This window comes from Phascolarctos cinereus, unplaced genomic scaffold, assembly GCF_003287225.1.
Source record: "Phascolarctos cinereus isolate Bilbo 61053 unplaced genomic scaffold, phaCin_HiC Scaffold_4;HRSCAF=312, whole genome shotgun sequence".
Classification (NCBI taxonomy): Eukaryota; Metazoa; Chordata; class Mammalia; order Diprotodontia; family Phascolarctidae; genus Phascolarctos; species Phascolarctos cinereus.
In genome coordinates, this window is record NW_027555847.1 from 298697931 (window position 1) to 298718152 (window position 20222).

The 20222-nt window shown below is 36.3% G+C and overlaps 1 protein-coding gene across 1 annotated transcript in view; it reads right to left on the reverse strand.

The window, feature by feature from the left end:
• Positions 1-20222, reverse strand: part of ADGRV1 (adhesion G protein-coupled receptor V1) — a 712618-nt gene that overhangs the window by 438342 nt on the left and 254054 nt on the right. Inside the window, 6 exon segments of the mRNA XM_078151750.1 lie at positions 740-982; positions 3978-4149; positions 6487-6553; positions 6556-6603; positions 10491-11572; positions 14210-14345. Of these exon segments, the coding sequence (XP_078007876.1) occupies positions 740-982; positions 3978-4149; positions 6487-6553; positions 6556-6603; positions 10491-11572; positions 14210-14345 (1748 nt within the window).

Consider the following 20222-nt stretch of genomic DNA (forward strand, 5'->3'; position numbering starts at 1 on the left):
CTACAATCTGGCTAGCTAATGCTCTTTGCCATTACTTCCCATGAGAGATCCCCAAAAATTAGGATCATAAGGACTTACAGCAAGAAGGAAGTCCACTTTACAGATTGAGGCCCATAGAGTGATACTGGCAGTGTCAGAACAAAAGAAGGTCCAAACACAGACCTTCTGAAATCAAGTTCTGTGTTTATTCTACATTATATGTTGAAGTGGTGCCAACCTTTTCCACTATCAACTGCAACAGCAGTCCAAGGGCATCCTAGAGTAGTTCACAGAATGGAATGGAGGGAGAAGGAACTGATACCATCAAGACACTGAATGTTACAGACTGGTTAGTGCTTAGAAATTTTATTGATGATTTCATTGGTAAATGGATAATCAGTTCAAATTTAAAGAGCAGCACACTCAGTATACCTACCACCTCTAATGCAGTGTCCCATTCTGTACTCACCAAAACTTTCTAATTATTTTCAAGAACAGACTTATACAAAAATATTGCAAGGGATAATCTGCTTGGGAAAGAAAAAGGGGGAAAACAAAAATCTGCATTTTAAGAGTCAACATGTTATTGTGGAAATGAAAAATGAAATAGTTATAAGGAAGAGTATAAAAAATTAAAAGTAACCTGAATACTATTATCTTCTTTTATGAAATAAAATACGTACACTGTTACCTAACTGCATTAAAATTGTTATAGATAGATTAGAAAATCTCACATATGTATGCGTATCACCATTCTTACCTGTGTAGTGAAGTTAACACACACCATTAGTGCTAAACTAAAATCTCGAGCCACCTGCAAACTGATTAAAGTGGCCTTCTTATTAGCTACTGCCAGCCGAGACCCCACTGAAAAATAGATGAGGCTATGAGGTCCATCGCTTTTCAGTATTTTTATCTGGGCAAATCTGGCACTGCTGTTTATTGCTGCTCCCATGCTTGCTTCATAGAGCTCCACAAAAAAATACATTTCAGACTGAGATTTCTGCCAAGAAATAAGGAAAAAAAGTATCTTTTGATATTATTTCATTTTTCTTTATCTCATAAATCTGGTCTTAACAAATTATAGCAATATGGTTGTTGGCTTTACATATTATCATCAATTATTAAGATGCCATGTTATTCCTAGCTATGCGATCATTATCCAGAAACAGCATTTTTTAAATCTATATCAATAAATAAGAAAATAACAACTCTCTAGGTCCTGGAATATAGAACCAATCATATATATAACTGGTTTTTCTTTGATGTGTTTACATTTCCACATGCTTCCTACCCATCGATCAAAAACATATTTCTTTTTCTCTTGAAATGTTTCTCCTCTGAAGTAAAGTCATATCAGTAAGTATCATAATTTTGCCAACCAACTTCTAAACACAGACTATCTACAGTCCTGATGAGAATTTGTCCCATCTATTATTATATTTCCCTCCAAATCATCTTGTGAAGTCATTTTCCAAAAGATGACTAAATGCATAATATAGTGTTGACTCATTTCTTACTTCATGATTGAAAATTACCATTTAATTCAAAATGTTAGCATCATTGTTGGGCCCATTGATTTAACCCATAGTAACCAAGTTAGTCCAGCTTCCAAGGGCAACTTCTATTGTCTAATTATCCATTACATAGGACAGTTCAGCATCATATAACACAGGCATTAGGGGATATCAGAAACCCCCAAACTATGTTTACCTTTGGGAGGAGGGGAGTGAGATCTAAACCACAGGATTTCTATGAACCTGGAAAAGACTATATAGACTTCTGTGGGATAAACATTTTACTGGAATGTCAAGGTGTTTCTTGACAACAACCCCAAGTCAAGTCAACAAGCATTTATTAAGCACTTACTATGTGCCAGGCATTGCTCAATCCTCTTCGCAAAGAGGGTGCAGAGAGGCAATTTGTGTGCTCTTTGAATGCTCCATGTGTTTCTGTTTCTGTTCATGTGCTCCTATGAATCTATCCTCTTTTGAAACACAACAAAAAATTCTGCAGCCTCACTAAAAAGCATGCTTCCTCTCAGCCACTGGGCAGATAAACGTTAATCTGCAGTTGAGGTAGAACTGTCTAAAGGAATATTATGTAGCAGTTGTCCTTTTTAAAAATTTTGTACTTGCTGTTCAGTTGCCTGCTAATGTTTTGTTTTGTTCCTCCAGCTGTTAAAGATCTCAGTTCCTCTTGTAGATAAAACAGAAGCACTGGGAAAGGAGAGTATTATTAACTAATGCCTATGGGTCTTCCAGGCACTCCCCATCTTTGTTTAAATAAGGATTTCTGTCTCCATTATAGTCTTGTGTTTTTGTTCTCCAGGAAAATGTTGCTCATTGCAACGTGATTATACAGTTACTTTACGTCATTCACAAACCCTCACTTCAAAGGAAGATGTTATAATCTAGGTGAAGAACTCTCAGAAGAGAACAATGTACCACTGAATGGCAACATTCAATTAGGAAAAGAAACCGGAGAAATCTTCCAGTCTTACAAACTGTTAGGGGCATAAAATAAACGTGAAGTGTGATAGGGAAACACCACTACCCAAGTCATAATGTGAACCTCTCTCAACTCCTAAATGTGACTGAAACACTTTATGAGAGGCAGGCATATTATGTAATTTCCAGGATTTCCCTTTCCCAGTTAGGCCATAGACACTACAGGCTGATTATTTCCCTCTACACAGTTTAAACTTGCGTCTGGGTAAAAATAATGAAAATTACTATATAAGACACTGTATGACTTTTTTCTTTCATTTTTTTTTAAAGATTAAAATCTAAATTTCTCCTTTAACAGTTTTTGAGGTTTAGGGATAAGGGGAGATTTCAGACTTAAGATAAAGAGATGAAAGGAAGGACAATTCAAAAATCTCCTGTAGTCAGTCAAGGATTTGGGGAAAAGGAATCAAGAGAAACTTTGCCTGAGGTAAATCTGAGGGGATCTTCTTCCCTCTGACAACTAGCCTAAGGCTAGAAGGCATGTCAAAAAATATCTAGAAGCAGATAAAGGAAAAGTCTAACTTAAATACACATATGAAAGAATATATGACAAATTCTAAATCTGAAGTCTTCAGAAAAGCAAAATGATTTAGGCTCTATTGCTGTAGTTGGAACATGGACCTCTTCTCCTTCCCCCTTATCTCCAGGAGGTAGCTGGGAGGTACAGTCCACTGTGATTGAAGACTAGACCTGGAGTCAGGAAGATTTGAGTTCAAATCAGGCTTCAGACACTTAAAAGCTATGTGACTCTACCCAAATTACTTCAGTTCTGTTTGCCTCAGTTTCCTCAATGCAAAGTGAGAATAATAATAGCACCTACCTTGCAGGGTTATTGTAAGGATCAAAGAAATGAGATTTTATTTTAAAAATGCTTAGCACAGTGACTGGCACATAACATTACATAAATGCTTATTCCCTGCCTTCCCCAAATACAAACTCCTTTGTTCGACATTTCAAGCCTTTCACAATCTGGCTCCAACCAACATTTCAAGGCTTATCATTAGCACTCCACTTCATGTACTCTTTAAAGGGTCAATGAAATTGGATGTCTTGATGCTTCCCACTCACATTTCATCTTCCATCTCTGTATCTTTGCATGTGCTGCCCTCCTGACTGGACTTAATCCCTCCTCACTTCTCAATGTGCCAACATTTAAACTTCCTAGTTTCCTTTACAGCTCTATTAACACACTGCTTCTACTCAAGGACTTTGGGGATTTTCTCAGCTGCTAGCTTGCCCCTCAAACTATACTTTGCATATATGTTGTACATATTTATATGTCTCCATCTTGTCCCCTTCTATATCAGGTAAGATACTTGAAGGAAAGGATTCTCTGAAGTTTGTCTTTGTGTGCCCAGTCCCTATAACACAGAAGATACTTTATAAATGCTTGTTGATTGAGCACATTTGCTTCAAACAAAAAGACTTTATCTCATTCTTTGTAAAGGAATATCATCAACAGTAGAGTATATTTGATTTTGTTCTTACCTTATCAGGCTGGAGTTCAATGGAGATCAGGCACTTTGCCTGGCCTGCCATACAAGTTGTGGTCCCTGACACAGACAGCAGTATATCACGTAAGTCTACTCCTGCTCTCTCAAGTACAACAGCTGTTTTGTTAAGTGTGACTCGCCAGAAGATCTTGACATCTTCAAAAACTCTGTGAATAAAGTCAAACCATTTAAATTACAGTAACGTACAAAAATTATGATGCCTAATTATATCCCATTTTCATTCTCAAAATATACCACTACATTGCTCATAAGACTAATATAATACTGGAAAGCAAATTATAATAAAGATGATGCCAGAATATATCAACAATTACAATTTATACAGAATACATCTGCTTTATAATTTACAAAATTGTTCAGCATACTTTATCTCATGATCCTCATTACCCTGTGAAAAAGTAAGAGAGTTATACCCATTTCACAGACAAAAAAACCTGAGACTTGAGGACATTAGGTGATTTACATAATGTCTTATAGTTAGCTGATAAGAGAACTAGGATTAGAGTACAAGTTTTCCGGTTGTCTGTTTTAACTCATTCCAGTGTTTTTTCTGCTACACTATGATTTTTTTTAGCATAGAAGTTACCTTCAACATTACCTCACTCAGCTTCATCCTTTTATACATGAAAAATTAAAACCCAGAGAAAAAGTGATCTGTCCAAGGTCAAGGTCACAATGCTAGTTTAATACAGAGCTGGAAATAAAATACAGATACATAGAAATGCTTTCAAAAGAAAATAAAAAGAGCTAATTAAATTATATATCATTAAATTATACATACATAAATTATATACTATATTATATATGTTCTATAAATTCTATAAGTTCTAAATAAATATGTTTTATATATGTGTAGCTAGATAGACAGATAGATAGATATGACCATTCTGGGCATTGTATTTGAGAAAGCACATAGACAAGAGGAAGTTTGCTTAGAAGAGGATAACCATAATGATGTAATGACTGTAAAACATCTCATAACAGGGTAGACTGAACAAAATGGGGATATTCAGTTAGTTAACTAGAATTTATCAAGTGTCTATGATGTTCTAGACACGGTGTTAAGCACTAGGGATACAAGAGGAGAAAAAGGTAAAAAAAAAACCAGTTCCTGTTCTCAAGGAGCTCACAGTCAATGTTCAGGCTAGAGACGAGCAGATGAAGAAATTGAAATGTTCACCATATATTAGTATAACAATGTAGAGGACAGATGTCTCCTTGGCCCCAGAGAGCAGGAGGAGTAATGGGTAGAAGTTGCTGAGGGACTGATTTCAACTTGGTATGAAGACGCATGGGGACATTTAACCTGACATAGGGAAAAATCTAATTATTTTTTGGTTTAGTTATTTATAGTCATGTCTGACTTTTGATGACCCCTTCTGGGGTTTTCTTGGCAAAGGTACTGGACTGGTTTGCCATTTCTTTCTCTAGCTCATTTTACACATGAGGAAATGGAAGCAAACAGGGTTAAGTGACTTGCCCAGGGCCACACAAGTGATCTGAGGCTGGATTTGAACTCAAGTCTTCCTGACCCCAGATCCAGCACTCTCTTCACCATGATTCCTAGCTGTCCTATCTAATTATTAGAGCTGTCCAAAAGAGGAATGGACTATCTCAGCAGGAAATGAATTCATCATCACTTGAAAACATCAAGCATAGTTAAGTGTTGGTGATGCTGTAGAATAATGATGTCAAACTACTGACATAGTTTTAAAATGTATATTATCTGTTTTATTGTATATTTGTTTATTGTGTTAAATATTTCCCAATTACATTTTAATTTGGTTTGGGCTGAAGGCAGGAATGTTCTGGGCCACATGCAATGTGCAGGCTGAATGTCCGACACCTCTGCTGTATTGGAAACTCCTGATCAGGTATGAATTGGACTAGATGACATGTGAGATTACTTCTAATTCTAAGACTCTAGAATTCTATTTCATTCAGAGAATCAGGTAAAAATGGATCCAATGACAGCAATTAAAATCCAAACCATAATACTGCTCAGAAAACAAGCATCCATTTCAAAATTAAAGGTCCATTTTTTTATCTCATTCTCCCTTGGAACACAGCGACAACTTATGAATTTAGTTTCATATGAAACATATTAAGACAGGTACAAGGGAGAGACTGTCCTAATAAAAGTGCCCTAAAGTTCAAAGATGCTGTTGACAAGAAACATAGAATGCTACGTACACCAAAATAATGAAGAAAACTTTATTTCTCACAGAGAAGAAACAAATTAGATCTTTGGTTTGCCTGGTTCTATCAAGGTATTGACCAAGTTAATCCTACTTAAAATGTATAAAGTAATGCAAAGATGTTAAATTACATAAAAGAAACAGCACATGAATGTTTGGGGCATTATGAGATGAGATGACAATCTCTCCTCTAATATTTTATTCTGTCTCTTCTATTTTAATCAAAATGTACTAGAGCCTGAATGGGGAAACAAGATGTTATAGCCTCCCAATATACATCTGTACCTGTTTGGTTGCCTTATGACAGCGAGGCAGACATTTCTTTTATCAGAGTTTACATCCAGGTCCAATCACTTTGTGAATCCTCATTGAATCCTACAACGCCATTCTGAAGATCACTCCCTGAAAGTAAATCATACATTGTAATGATATGTGTGTATTCAGGAGACATGTTCAATCCAGCACTCATCCACTCAATGTGGGTAATGAAATCAGCGACACAAGTCACTGTGTAGAGGGGGCAGCCTATTCAAAGGGCTTGGAACTTAAATCAAGGAGATCATGGAAAGAGGGATCACATGGAGATGGAGTTGATTCTGCTTTCTTCTTGCAATGTCTAATTGGTTTGATGGGCAGAGAAGCAAAACAAATGGTACAAATGTTAATCTGTGGGCCAATCATAACTCATTTCATTCGCTAACAAGATAATAAGTATCACTGAGCCAATGGGCATAGAACACAGTGAAAATGTTACAGAACAGAATTTGAACTAAATAAATTGGACAAATGATCGATTAAAAAAATGTAATTAATTCCTGTAAGGATAAGTGTGGCATAACAAATTTATGCAGCAGAAAAGTAAACGGTAGAGATAAAAATCACAGCACATGACCTGGGGTTCTGAAAGGCTTTGTCAGTAGAACACAATCACGCTAATAGATTTTACCAAGCTGGGAAAATTTCTACACAATTAGGTTATTTACACCAAGAAACAAGAAATTATAGAGTAGACAATAACAGCTGTCACTCCCACCACTTCCATTATCATCTCTATGCACATAATTTCAGATTTCTGTTTCTAGCCCTAAGCTCTGTACTGAACACCAGTCTCATATTCTCTGTATCCTGTCATCGCCTCACACTCAACATGCACAAAACAGAACTCATCATTCTCTACCTAAATCCTATTCTTCTTCCCTGCTTCCTATTTCTCCTAAGAGTATGTATGTTACCCAGTCAGGGTCATCTTTGACTCTTGCTACCCACCCCATCCCACCCAAAGTTTACAAGTTAAGTCCCAATATTTCTATCTCCCCAACATCTCTTCCTTCCCACCCTTCTCCTTTCCATTCCCTCTACTTCTCTCCTATATTGGGCCCTCATTACATCTCTCTTGGACTACTGTAATAAATACCCTTCTTGGGGCAGCTAGGTGGCAGTGGATAGAGCTCTGGCCTTGGAGTCAGGAGGACCTGAGTTCAAATCCTGCCTCAGACACTTGACACTTACTAGCTATGTGACCCTGGGCAAGTCACTTTACCCCAATTGCTTCACCAAAAAGCATTCATAAATAAATAAATACCCTTCTTCCAATGGATCTCCCTAACTCCATTCTTATTCTTCTGCAATCCTGCCTTTTCATCACTGCCAAACTGGTCTTCCCAAAAGCACATGTCTGACCATGTCCCAAACATGCTCAAAAACTGTCAGTGGTTCTTCACCGCCTGTAGCATAAAAAACAAACTGTTTAGCCTAGCATTCAAAGCCCTGCACAGACTGGGTTCACTCTCTCTTCCCTTCCTACCTTCTTGATCCCAGGCAGACTGGGCTGCTCACAATTACTTGACCCTATTTTTCCTTTCCTGGTATCATTACTGTATATATTATACTTCCCATACCTGAACTGCTGTCCCCTACATCTGCCCCTGGTGCAGTCTTTCCCTTTTTAAGAACTAGCCTGTTCTTCCATGAATAAATATATCCCTACCTTTTCCTGGTATAAATGATCTCTTTCTCCTCCAATGTTTGGACCTCTCCTGGATTCCTCATTATCTCTCACTCCTCACATACAAGCTGTTGCCAAGGTCTATTGATTTCATTTTTGCAACATCTCTTGAACACACCGCCTTCTTTCCTCTGACTTCGCCACCTTTCCAGTAGAGGCACTCATTACCTCATAAGTCTCTCCCCACTCTAATCCATCCTCTTTCAGTCACTAAAGTGATTGTCATAAAGCTCAGTTCCAACTATGTCATTCCCCTGCTCAATAAACTCTAGTGGCTTCCAACTTTATTGCCTCCAGGAGCAAATATAAAATGTTCTTCTTGACATTCAAAGACCTTCATATCCTAGCCCTCCTCCTACCTTTCCAGTCTTCTTACACCTTCCTCCCCAACACATACTCTCTGATCCAATGACACTAGATTCCTGGCTTTTTCACAAACTCTCGGCTCCAGGCATTCTCTAACTGTACCCCATGCCTTGAATGCTCTCCTTCCTCTACTGAAGTCCTTGGCTTCCTTTAAGTCCTAACTAAGTCCCACCTTTGTGTAGGAAGACTTCTCTGACCCTCTTAATTCCAGTGCCTCCCTTTTAATTATTTCCCATTTTTCCTGTATATAGCTCACTCTGTATATATTTGTTTGCATGTTGTCTCTCCCTTTAGATTATAAATTCCTGAAGGTCAGAGACTATCTTTGGACTCTTTTTGTATTACTAATGCTTAGCACAGTGCTTGGAACATAATAGGTACTTAATAAATGTTTAATGATAATTGATTGGTTGGGCTTATTGCACTAAAATGTGTTCAGGGGTGTTCTGGAGCCAAGTTTAACTGTCTTGAGAGCTGATTGTTAAATTTTCAGTGTAAGCACTTTCACTTCAGAAATAAGCAATGACTACAAATCAGGGCTTGATTTGTTATTCTGTTGATCGTCTAGACTTAAGAAAGTTAATAATGCAAATTAGACTTAAAAGTTTGCATGCATACTTTTTTTTCCCTCAGAGAGTCTAGTTGTTAAATATTTATCTATATGTATTATATTAAACATTTAGCATGATAGAGAATTGGGTACTTTTGATTTCATTAACATAGGAAACTCCCAGACAAATAAACTTCTTGATCAACATAACTTGATACTTTATTATATAGTTGTAGAGAGCTGCCTGGGACACCAAGAGGTTAAATGACTTGGTTAGGATAACACAGCTAGTATATGTAAGATGCCAAACTTACTTGGTCTTTCTGACATCAAGACCAGCTCTCTATGCACTATCCTACTATGCTCTAACACATCAATCTAATAATCATCTAATAATTAATTATACTAATTAATTAATAAGCATCTAATAATCACAGCATGTGATTGATACATACATACATGTGTGTGGGGTATGTGTGTGCATATACACACATATAAAAGAAAGATTTTTTAATAGGGTTCATATCATACCATATAATTTTTTATCTGTACCTATGATTTCCACGGTGTAAGAGTCTCCTCATGAAAAAACATCATCACTATAAATGTAGGCTACTTACTTCTCTAAAACTAATAGTCTTAAAGAACCAAGAGAACTTGGAGACTATCATCTCAAAGTGTATTACGGTTATCAGAATATTCTTCTTATCTTCCACCCTCCACTGTAAGCTCCTTGAGGACAAGAGAGGGAATCTTATTAGATTTTTGCATCCCTAGCACCTCCCACAGTACACTGAACACATAGCATGCTTAATTAATCCAAAATAATATTATCACAAATAACATAAATTGGAGGAAGTAATTTCAGACATGATTTTACATTCATTATGAATCCCATAAGGATTTATGTAAAAAAAAGATTTCCTGACAGTAACTAATAACAGTTAGCTTTGGAATGGGATGCTGAGAAAGCATGTCAGTTTTAGTTCTCTTTGGAGGGTGTCAAGTAGAAAGAAGAAGGAAGAAGGAATCATTAAAACAAGATAGGTTACCTGAAATTGTTTGAGTCCATCTAGAAGGAAGGAGGTAAACAAGTAATACAAGATTTTGTCGAGATCTATTATTTATATGTCATAGGGTATGCGAATGACTCTGGGATTAGTGTACACATTAAATATTCCCCTGGAGCTGTACTTAAGGATATGAATATTCATGTTATTGGTGAAAAACTGCTTTAGTGAAGTTATCTGGGCACCTCAAGTGGTTTCCCTCAGAGAGAGCTTAAAGTAGACTTTTTTTGTACCAAATTCTATACTAGCACAGCTCATTCTTTCACCATCACCTATCAAACAACAACGACAAAAATACCTTTAATAATTATGGTCGCAAAAGCTGCAAATCCAATGTCATCCCTTCCTTTTATAATTTGGGCCCCACCCTGAGGGTTGGTGAGAAAAACATAAAAGACTTCTTGTCCTTCTGGCTCATCATCATCCAAGATTTGAACATATACTTTATTTTCTCTTTCTCTATCCAGAAATGTAAGAACGAAAGAATGCTCTATAAAATCTTCTCCTTCGTTGGCCCATGTAAGGTTAGAAATTCCATGGGCATCTTGAAAAGGAAATTCACCAGTTTGTCTCTGAGCACTTATTCCCCCATAGGTTTTAATGGCTACACTGACATTGCCAGTGAACCCACTTGTCCTTCTAACAAGAATTTCTACAGTAGCAAGTGTGTCACCCTTCATATCTTCTTCAACATAAATGATGGGTGGCCCAAGACTAAATATTCCTTTCATGGAAGCATCAGTTACAGTGACGATATCAGGTTTCTCAGGCACAATTGCTCCATTCGTGAGAATGACAATGCCAGTTGCTTCAGGAACAAAGGTAACAATTTCAGTTGTCTGGGGAATGGCAGTAGTCTTGATGGTTTCAGGGGGAGTGACAACTGTCTGAGATGCAACAACAGCATCAGTGGTGTTAGGGAAAGCAGTAGTTGTTACAGGGACAGCAGCATCAATCACACTTAGGTCATCATTGTCCAATATGGTAATAACTGCAACACTGAAATCTGGATTTAAGCGTGGTTTCCAATTATCATCAAGCTGTTGCAAGCCTTTAATTTCAACAGAAGTCAGATTGACATAAAAAACTTTTGCCATCTCAGGAAGCTGATTGTCAATGATAGTGATTTCAAAATCAATATCAGTCTGTAATTTTTTAAATATCAGTTCTCCATTCTGAACAGGTCCAAAATTTTCCAGAGGTTTTGCACTTCCTGCTGTAGTCTGATAGGTCACTTTAGCAGAGTCACCATGGAAACCAAACAATCTCTGTACATTCAATCTGACCATTTGTGCATCTTCTGATATTATGATATCTCTTGAGATGAGGGAAAACTGAAAGATTCCCATCGGTTCGATTTCAGCCACAGTCAGTCCTGGTCTGAAAAGGAATAACACCGCCCCCATCAAAGGTTGCATTAGTTAAGAAGTAGTAACTCTTCAGAAAAGATTAACCTTGCATGCATACGTTTCTTAAAATTGACATGATCTCTTCAAAACAGTAAAAACCCTACATACAGGTTGATGAGGCTAATCCCCTTAACAGTCTAGAACGAAGAGTATGCATTGATTTTCCAGAACATGAGTGACTTTGGTTGGAATGGAGGACAATAAGGCCTTAGCTGAAAGGATAATTGATATGATACCCATCAGGAAGGCTGCATTCACACGTGCTTTTTGAGAATCTAGATGTAAACAGGCAAAATGTACTATAAAACACAAAGTTAGCATCATCTCTTCCCTGTCCCTTTGGATTCTATGTCCAGAAGAGTCATGTATGTTTCAGGCAAATGAAGAACCACAGCACACATACAATATGAAACCGTATTCTCTCTACTTATCCCCTTGTCTATAAATATGCTTGGTATGCCAAGCATACCAACTGTGTGGTGCAGTGGATAAGTGCCAGGCCTAGAATAGGGAAGACTCATCTTCTTGAGACACTTACTAGCAGTGGGACCCTGGGCAAGTCTCTTAACCTTGTTTGCCTCAGTTCTTCATCTGTAAAACGAGCTAGAGAAGGAAATGGCAAACCACTTCAGTATCTTTGCCAAGAAAACTTCATAAGGGGTCACAAAGTGTCAAACTAAATAACAAAAATGCCCGAGTACATTTACTTATGCCCACTGTCACCCTCCTGGGATGAGAAAAAGGAAGGCAATCAGGTTCAACTATATTTTTAAAAATTTATATACACTTTTCATATTTTTATCATTTTTTATCAAAACAAAGCACTTTGAAAATGAAATATTAAAAAAAGAAAATGAAATATTAAATAATGTAAATTCACTAAAATATAAATAGTGCAACTCACAATAGATAGTAATGAAACAATCTAGGTAACTGTGGCTTCCTAATAGGATCCCATAAAGAATGAGCCCCTTACTGTGTATTTTTACTTTGTAATGTGTATAAACTATACACAAGTTATGCTCTATAGGTAAATACTGTAAAGAGGTTTACAGAGTCACAGTATCATAGGCTTTAGAGCAAAAAAACCCCCTTAGATTGTCCTTGTCCAAATTCATAAAATGTTTAGTGTCATTAAAAATTATTAGATTGTTGGCAGTGAATACCAATTGGCTATTTCCCTACCTTTCTAATTTGTGGAAATCATGCTACCAAAGTCTGAATGTCTCACAATTCCCTTTAAATGGGTTTCAATGTTCCTTTGATTGTGCTCATCATCAAGTAGAGATAACATAATGTTTTGGTTTCTCTTAGACCTTTTTCATAGTGTGTTTACATTCCTTTGTTATTGTCATTTAGTCATTTTAGACTCTTTCTAACCTCATTTGAGGTTTTCTTGGCAAAGGTACTGGGGTGGTTTGCCATTTTCTAATCTAGCTCTTTTTACAGATAAGGAAACTGAGGCAAATAGAATTAATTCATGGGCCCAGGGTTACATGGCTAATGTCTGAGGCCAGATTTGAACTTAGGTATTCCTGACCGCAAGCCCAGCACTCTAATCACTGTACCACCTAGCTTCTTCTAGGTTGTGGCCTATTTGTGAATGGACCGGTTTCCTCATTTCAGCCAGACTATACTTCAAAAGGAATGCCAATTCATACAACTGTAGGTTCAATCTATTATTAGGCTCTAATAAACCATCTTCATGAGTGACTATAGCTCCAAAACAAAAATCACTTGTTCTAGCCTCCCCAAATTTAAGTAATGTTGGTCATGGGATAACAAATAGTAGACACTTTTCAGCTCAGTAGAGACTATAGACAACTGACTAATAGTCACTTTAGTCATTTATTACAAGTAAAGATATAGCAGAGAAGCCAGAGTTACATACATGCTACAATGAAGTATTAGAGGAGGACTTTCATGGAGGTGGCATTCATATGTAGTGACTTTATTTTAAAAATAAAATTATAAGCCAGCAAGATTAATAGGTTTTAAAATCCATTTTTGGTGCTCACAAGGCTGCCAAGGACTCAAAGGTGTCAATATTTTCAAATTAATTCACCACTATGGCTCATTTCTGATTTCAACAAATTGTCTCAAGAGAAATATTTCAGTCTCCAACTTCTTTTTACATCAGAAGTTGGCAATCATTCAAAAGTGGCATGCCAAGTTGGCAACTTCTAGACTCTAGTATGGTGGGGATGGGGGAGGAAGGTGTGACCTCAGGCCAATTCTCTCAGCTTGAGAAGGAGCAGAACAGTGCTGTCTTTGATCACTTGTCAACCCTCTCACTGGGGGTTGGAAAAGGCACCTAGTATAGACCCTTGGAACCAGAGGATTGAGAACTTCACAAGTAGCAGAGTGGATGATGTAGAAGAGACAACTAAGCTGCATGCTACAGAATCTCAGGTAACATGCCATCTTTAGGACACCGTACGTTAAAACTGAGAGATGCGTTTCTGAATCGAGGAAAGCTAACCCCTAACTTTTTCCATCTTGAAAAAAATAGATTCAAATTAAATATGTCATCAGATTTTTTTTTATTCCTGATATCCATCTATAATGACCTATTAAAATTGTTTATATGTGTCTTAATTTTATTTACCTCAGTCGAGCTCCTCCAGGTGTACTGCTGTGTACCACTGATAAATGAATAATAAATGCCTCTGGCCGACCAGCTCTAGGAAGAATAGCTAATGAAACTTCCTTACTTTTCTCACTATGAGAAAATGTAAGAATACCTGGAACAAAATATGAAAAAGAAGACAGGTGGATAGTCAGTTCTTAATTAAAAATTTAATTCTTATTAACAAGTATGAAGAGACACATCAAAAAAATGTAAAACTGAGAAAGCAGATAGGCCAGCCATACAACAAGAATTAAAGGCAATAGGTGGACAGCCAAAGTGATACTCTGATATGCTCAAGACACCAAAAAACCAAAAACAAACCAGTAATTCCCTCCAATCCATTTGGCAGAGGTATTATAGAGATTTACAGATGACAAAAACAAACAAAAGGCATGGAGAAAAATAACAAAAAATATATAAAGGACACATCTTCATCATTAACATTTTCTCTATAACTTTAAGTCTAGACAATCAACAAAACAATACTCAAACTCTGATTTACAGCATTTGCCAATTTCCAAGGTATAAACGCCCACACTGAAAATTTAACAATCAGCTTAAAGGCTCTTAACTGGAACCTGCTCTGGCTCCCCAAATGAGGGAGGCAGCCAGTGGCTAGTAGATAGAGCACTAATCCTGGAATCAGGAACAACCGAGTTCAAATCCAGCCTCAGACACTTCCTAGCTAAGTGACACTAGGCAAGTCACTTAATTTCTGCCTGACAAAATGGATCCTCTAGGGAAGGAAATGGCAAACCATTTCAGTATCTTTCCCAAGAAAACTCCAAATGGGTCATTAAGGGTTAATTGTGACTGAACAACACTCTGATGAGGCTCTTTGAAACCTCTTTCTGCATGCATTCAGTGATGTCAGATTTCCCTATTGGCTGCTCCTTCACAAGCATCCTCCACTGCTATAATGTGAGCTTATCACCATTAAATAAAAATGTGATTTTTATTACCACTTGATTTGAACCAAGCACCTCTGTAAGCAATGAGATTGGAGTGGGGTAGGGAGGGGAGAGAGGAATAAAAGGCTTCATTTTGAACATGTGGAGTTTGAGATGCTGCCAGGACATTCAAATAGAAATATCCAGCAGGCAGTTAAAAGTCATAGGACTTGGGGCAGTTAGGTAGCGCAGTGGATAGAGCACCGGCCTTGGAGTAAGGAGTACCAAAGTTCAAATCTGGCCTCAGACACTTGACACTTACTAGCTGTGTGACCCTGGGCAAGTCACTTAGCCCCTAGCCAAAAACCTGCCTAGCCAAAAAAAAAATCATAGGACTTAAATTAAGGAGAGTGATTAGGGATGGTAAGGCAGGCTGAAGGAGAACTCAGAGAAAGGGAAGTATCAGGGGAGTTAAGGAAGAGGAGAGTATCCAGGAGGAAGAAGTAGACAAAAAATGGCACAGTGGATACAGTCCTGGGTCTGGAGTCAGGAAGACCCAATCTCAAATACAGCCTCAGAGACTTATTAGCTGTCATTCTGGGTAAGTCACATAACCTCTATTTGCCTAAGTGTCCTCATACATAAAATGGAAAAAATAATCACACAACTCCCAGGGTTGTTGAGAGGATCAAACGAGATAATAATTGTAAAGCTCTTACGAGAGAGCCTAGCACATAATAGGTACTATATAAATATTAGCTAAGAGAAGGTCATTGGATTTATTGGTTAAGAGATCACTAGTGATCATGAAATCATTGGTAACTTCAGTAAAATAGTAGGATGAGAAACCAGAAAATGAGTGCATTTTGAAGAAGTGTCACTGGTGAGGACAGACAACTTTTTGGGAGCCTGGCAGGGAAAGGAAGAAGAGATGGACTTAGAGAGCATAGCAAGATTGAAAGTTTTGTTTTGTCCTGATACGAATAGGTGAGACAGCAGCACATCACAGGAGCCAGTAGATATGGATAAATAAAAAATGATAGATGGTTGGAATGATAACTGGAGAATGCTTCTAAAAGATAGACTCATGAACACAAATAGAGGGATCCACAGAAAGTAGGAGGGATATCCTTCCTCAACGATTGTATCAAAGGCACAGAGAATGGAAAACTATTTAGAGTAGTTCTGAGGCAGGGAATAGGGGAGAAGAGTGAGTTGAGTATGGATGGCCTTTACTTTCTCAATAAAGTAGTGAAAAAGCGCAACTGCTGAAAGACAGAATTGTACTAGGGTTACTAGGGATTAAGAAAAAAAGTTTGTGGAATACTATTGTGGCATAAGAAATGATGAACAGGCTGACTTCAGAAAAACCTGAAAAAACTTGTTGTCTGATGTTGAGTGAAGTGAGCAGAACCAGGAGAACGTTGTACACAATAATAGCCATGTTGTGAGATGACTATATTGATAAACAACCCTTCTCAGCAATACAAGGATCTAAGACATCTCCAAAGGCCTCATGATGGAAAATGCTATCTACAAAGAAGAAAGAACTATGGAGTTTGAATGCAGATCGAAGCATACTATTTGCTATTTTATCTTCTTCTGTTGTGTTTTGTTTCCTCTTTCTAGTGGTCCCTCCTATTGGTTCTAATTCTTACTTACAACATCACTAATGTGAAAACATGTTTAATAGGAATGTGTATGTATAGCCTATATCAGATTGCATGCTGTCTTAGGGAGGCAGGTAGGGAAGGAAGGGGAGAAAAATTTTAAACTCAGAAGCTTATGGAAGTGATTATTGATAATTCAAAATAAACTAATTAAAAAAAAAAGAAAAAGGTTTGGAACATCCTTTATAGGTATCATGACAGAGAATCAATTAGGAAGAACAAAAGGTCCTAAAATAGCATCTAGGCAGAATGGGCCTAAACCACAGCAAGACACATGGCCAAACAATTTCTACAGAAGGAGGGACCTATATTAGCAAAAGGGCTGTGACAGTATATAAGAAAGATTATATGCAATAACAAGGTTGGACTATACCAGGAATGCAGGGTTGGATAAACATAAGGAAGGCTATAAATATAATAAACTATATAAATAATTTTAAAAACCACATACTATATGAATAGATGCTGAAAAGTCTTTTGACAAAAATCTAACATTTATTTTTTGTTTAAAAATGCTAGAAAACATAGCAATAAGTGGACCATTCCTCAATATAGTAAATAATACCAAGAACAAACATTATAAGTAATGGAGAAAAGTTAGAGGCCTTCCCAATAAGATCAGAGATAAAGAAAGGGTGCCCATTATCACCACTATTTAACACAGACCTAGAAATGCTAACTGGAGTAATAAAACAAGAAAGAGAAATAGAGGAAATAATCACACGCAAAAAGGAAACAAAATTATCATCTTTTTGCAGGTAATATAATGGGGTATGTAGAGCTCAAAGAGACAACTAAAAATTAACTGAAACAATAAACAATAAAATCAGCAGAGTTTCACTATACAAAATGAATCAATATAAATTATCAGCATTCTTGTATATTAAAATAAAATCCAGCAGGAAGAGCTAAAAAGAAAACTTTTATCCCAAATAACTACAGAGTTATAAAAGAATTGGGATCCTATCTACTAATACACATCCAATAACTATTTGAATCCAATTGTGAAACAACAATTAGAGAAATAATAATCACTCTTAAATAATTGGAGAGAGATTAATGGATAATGGATAGGTAAAGCCAATATCATAGGTATAACATTATTACCTTAATAAACTTACTTATTCAGTGTGATATCAATAAAACTACCAAAGGATTATTTTATAGAGCTAGTAAAAATTAATAAGAAAATTCATCTGGAAGAAACAAAGATCAAGGATCTCAAGAGTAATAATGAGAAAAAAATGAGAAGGAAGAAGGCCCATCAATACCATATATTTGCCTATTCTATAAAGATGTAATCATTAAAACATTTGGTAGTGCCTAAAAATAGAGAGGTTGACCAGTGGGATAGATTAAGTATACAACATACGGAAGTAAACACAATTGCAAATGTTTGATAAACACAAAGACCTGAGTTTCTTGGCTAAGGATTAATTTCTCTGACAAAAACTGCTTGGAAAACTGGGAAGCAGTTTGGCAGAAATTAGGTATAGAAAAGTATCTTATACTGTATACCAGTATAAACTCCAAATTGATACATGACTTAAGACATAAAAGATGACATCATAAGCAAATTAGATTAGCAAGGAATTAATTACCTTTCAGTTCTACAGATAAGGGAAGTGTGAGTAACCAAACAAGGGAGAAAGGGGAACAACAGAATAAAAAGTGGACAATTTTGATTACATAAAATTAAAAGGTTTTACCCAAAACTAATGAAGTTAAAATTAAAATGGAAACAAGCAATTGGGAAAAGAGCTTTACAGCAAATTTCAGTTACGAAGGTCTCATATCAAAGATTTATAAAGTAGTGATTCAAATTTATAAGACAAAAAGCTATTCCTTGACTGTTAAATGGTCAAACTATTTGAACAAGTGGTTTTTGAAGAAAGAAATCCAATCTATCAATAATCATATGAAAAAGAAATGCTCCAAACTGCTATGAATCAGAGAAATGCAAATTAAAGAAATTCTGATATTCTACCACACACACACAAAATTGGCAAAGTTGACAAAATAAGAAAATGACAAATGTCAGAGGGGCTATGGAAAACAGGCACATTAGTGCACGATTCATGAAACTGAGTTGGTCCCGCCATTCTGGAAAGCAATTTGGAATTTTCCCTGCAATGTCCCTGAACTCTGCATAACCTTTGACTAAGTAGGCCACAACTAGGTCTATATTCCAAAGAGATCAAAGAAAGAAGAAAATAACATTTTACATATGTGCGTATATGTATGTATATATGAGCTCTTATAGTAGTTTAGTTGATCAACTGGGCAATGGCTGAACAAGTTGTAGTATATAATTGTGATGGAATACTACTATGCTATAAGAAGTGATAACCTCATTGATTTTGGAAAAACATGAATAGACTTGGATGAAATAATGAAGACCTAAATGAGCAGAACCAAGACAATGTTGCATACAGTAACAACAATATTGTTTAAGAACAACTTTGAGTGAATAAGTCATTTTGACTAGTATAAATACCCAAATTAACTACAAAGGATATATGAATGAAGACACTATCTGCATCCAGAGAAAGAATTGATAAACAGAAGTATATATAGATTGATTTTACAAATACATATATACATATATATATATATATATATATATATATATATATATACACATGCACACACATACACACACACATACACACATATACATATTTGTGTCTAATGGTAGCCGTCTCTAGGGTAGGGAGGGGGGAGAAGAAAAAAAAGGAAAAAAAGAAATGTACATGATAACTCTACTGTATATTTAAAAGGAATAGCAAGTTGTCCATAACAGATTTCTAGTTTCATGTGCAATCATCTTTTTTATTACATTATGTTATGGAAATGTTTGTTTTATTCCATAAATTAAAAACTTAATAAATAAAAATTTAAAAAACCCTAAAAACTAAGAGAGTGCTCCTTCATTAGGAAACAGCTATGATAAATGACTCTAATGGAATACTCTTAGGAAGGGATGAAAGGAATGACTTCAGAGAAACCTGGGAAAACTTGTATGAACTAATACAGAGTAAAATAAGCAGAACTAGGAGAATAATTTATAAAATGACATTATAAATAAAAACAACTTCAAAGACTTTATTAATTAATACAGTGATAAACCATGAGTCCATGGTGTTGAAGATGAAATATACTACCCACCTTTGGCTAAAGAAATAAGGACTTACAATATAGAATGACACCTACATTTTGGCTAATGTGGGAACTTGTTTTGATGGATGATGTACATTTGTTATAAAGGCTTTGTTTTTATTTCTTTTTTAAAAATTGTTCGATGAGCAGGAAGTAGAGGGAGAGATTATAAATGTATATTAAACAAATGAATGGACAGATATATGATAAATAAATGGAAGGAGGGGAGAACAGCCCAGCTGAGATCAGAAAACATGAATTTGCAGTGGA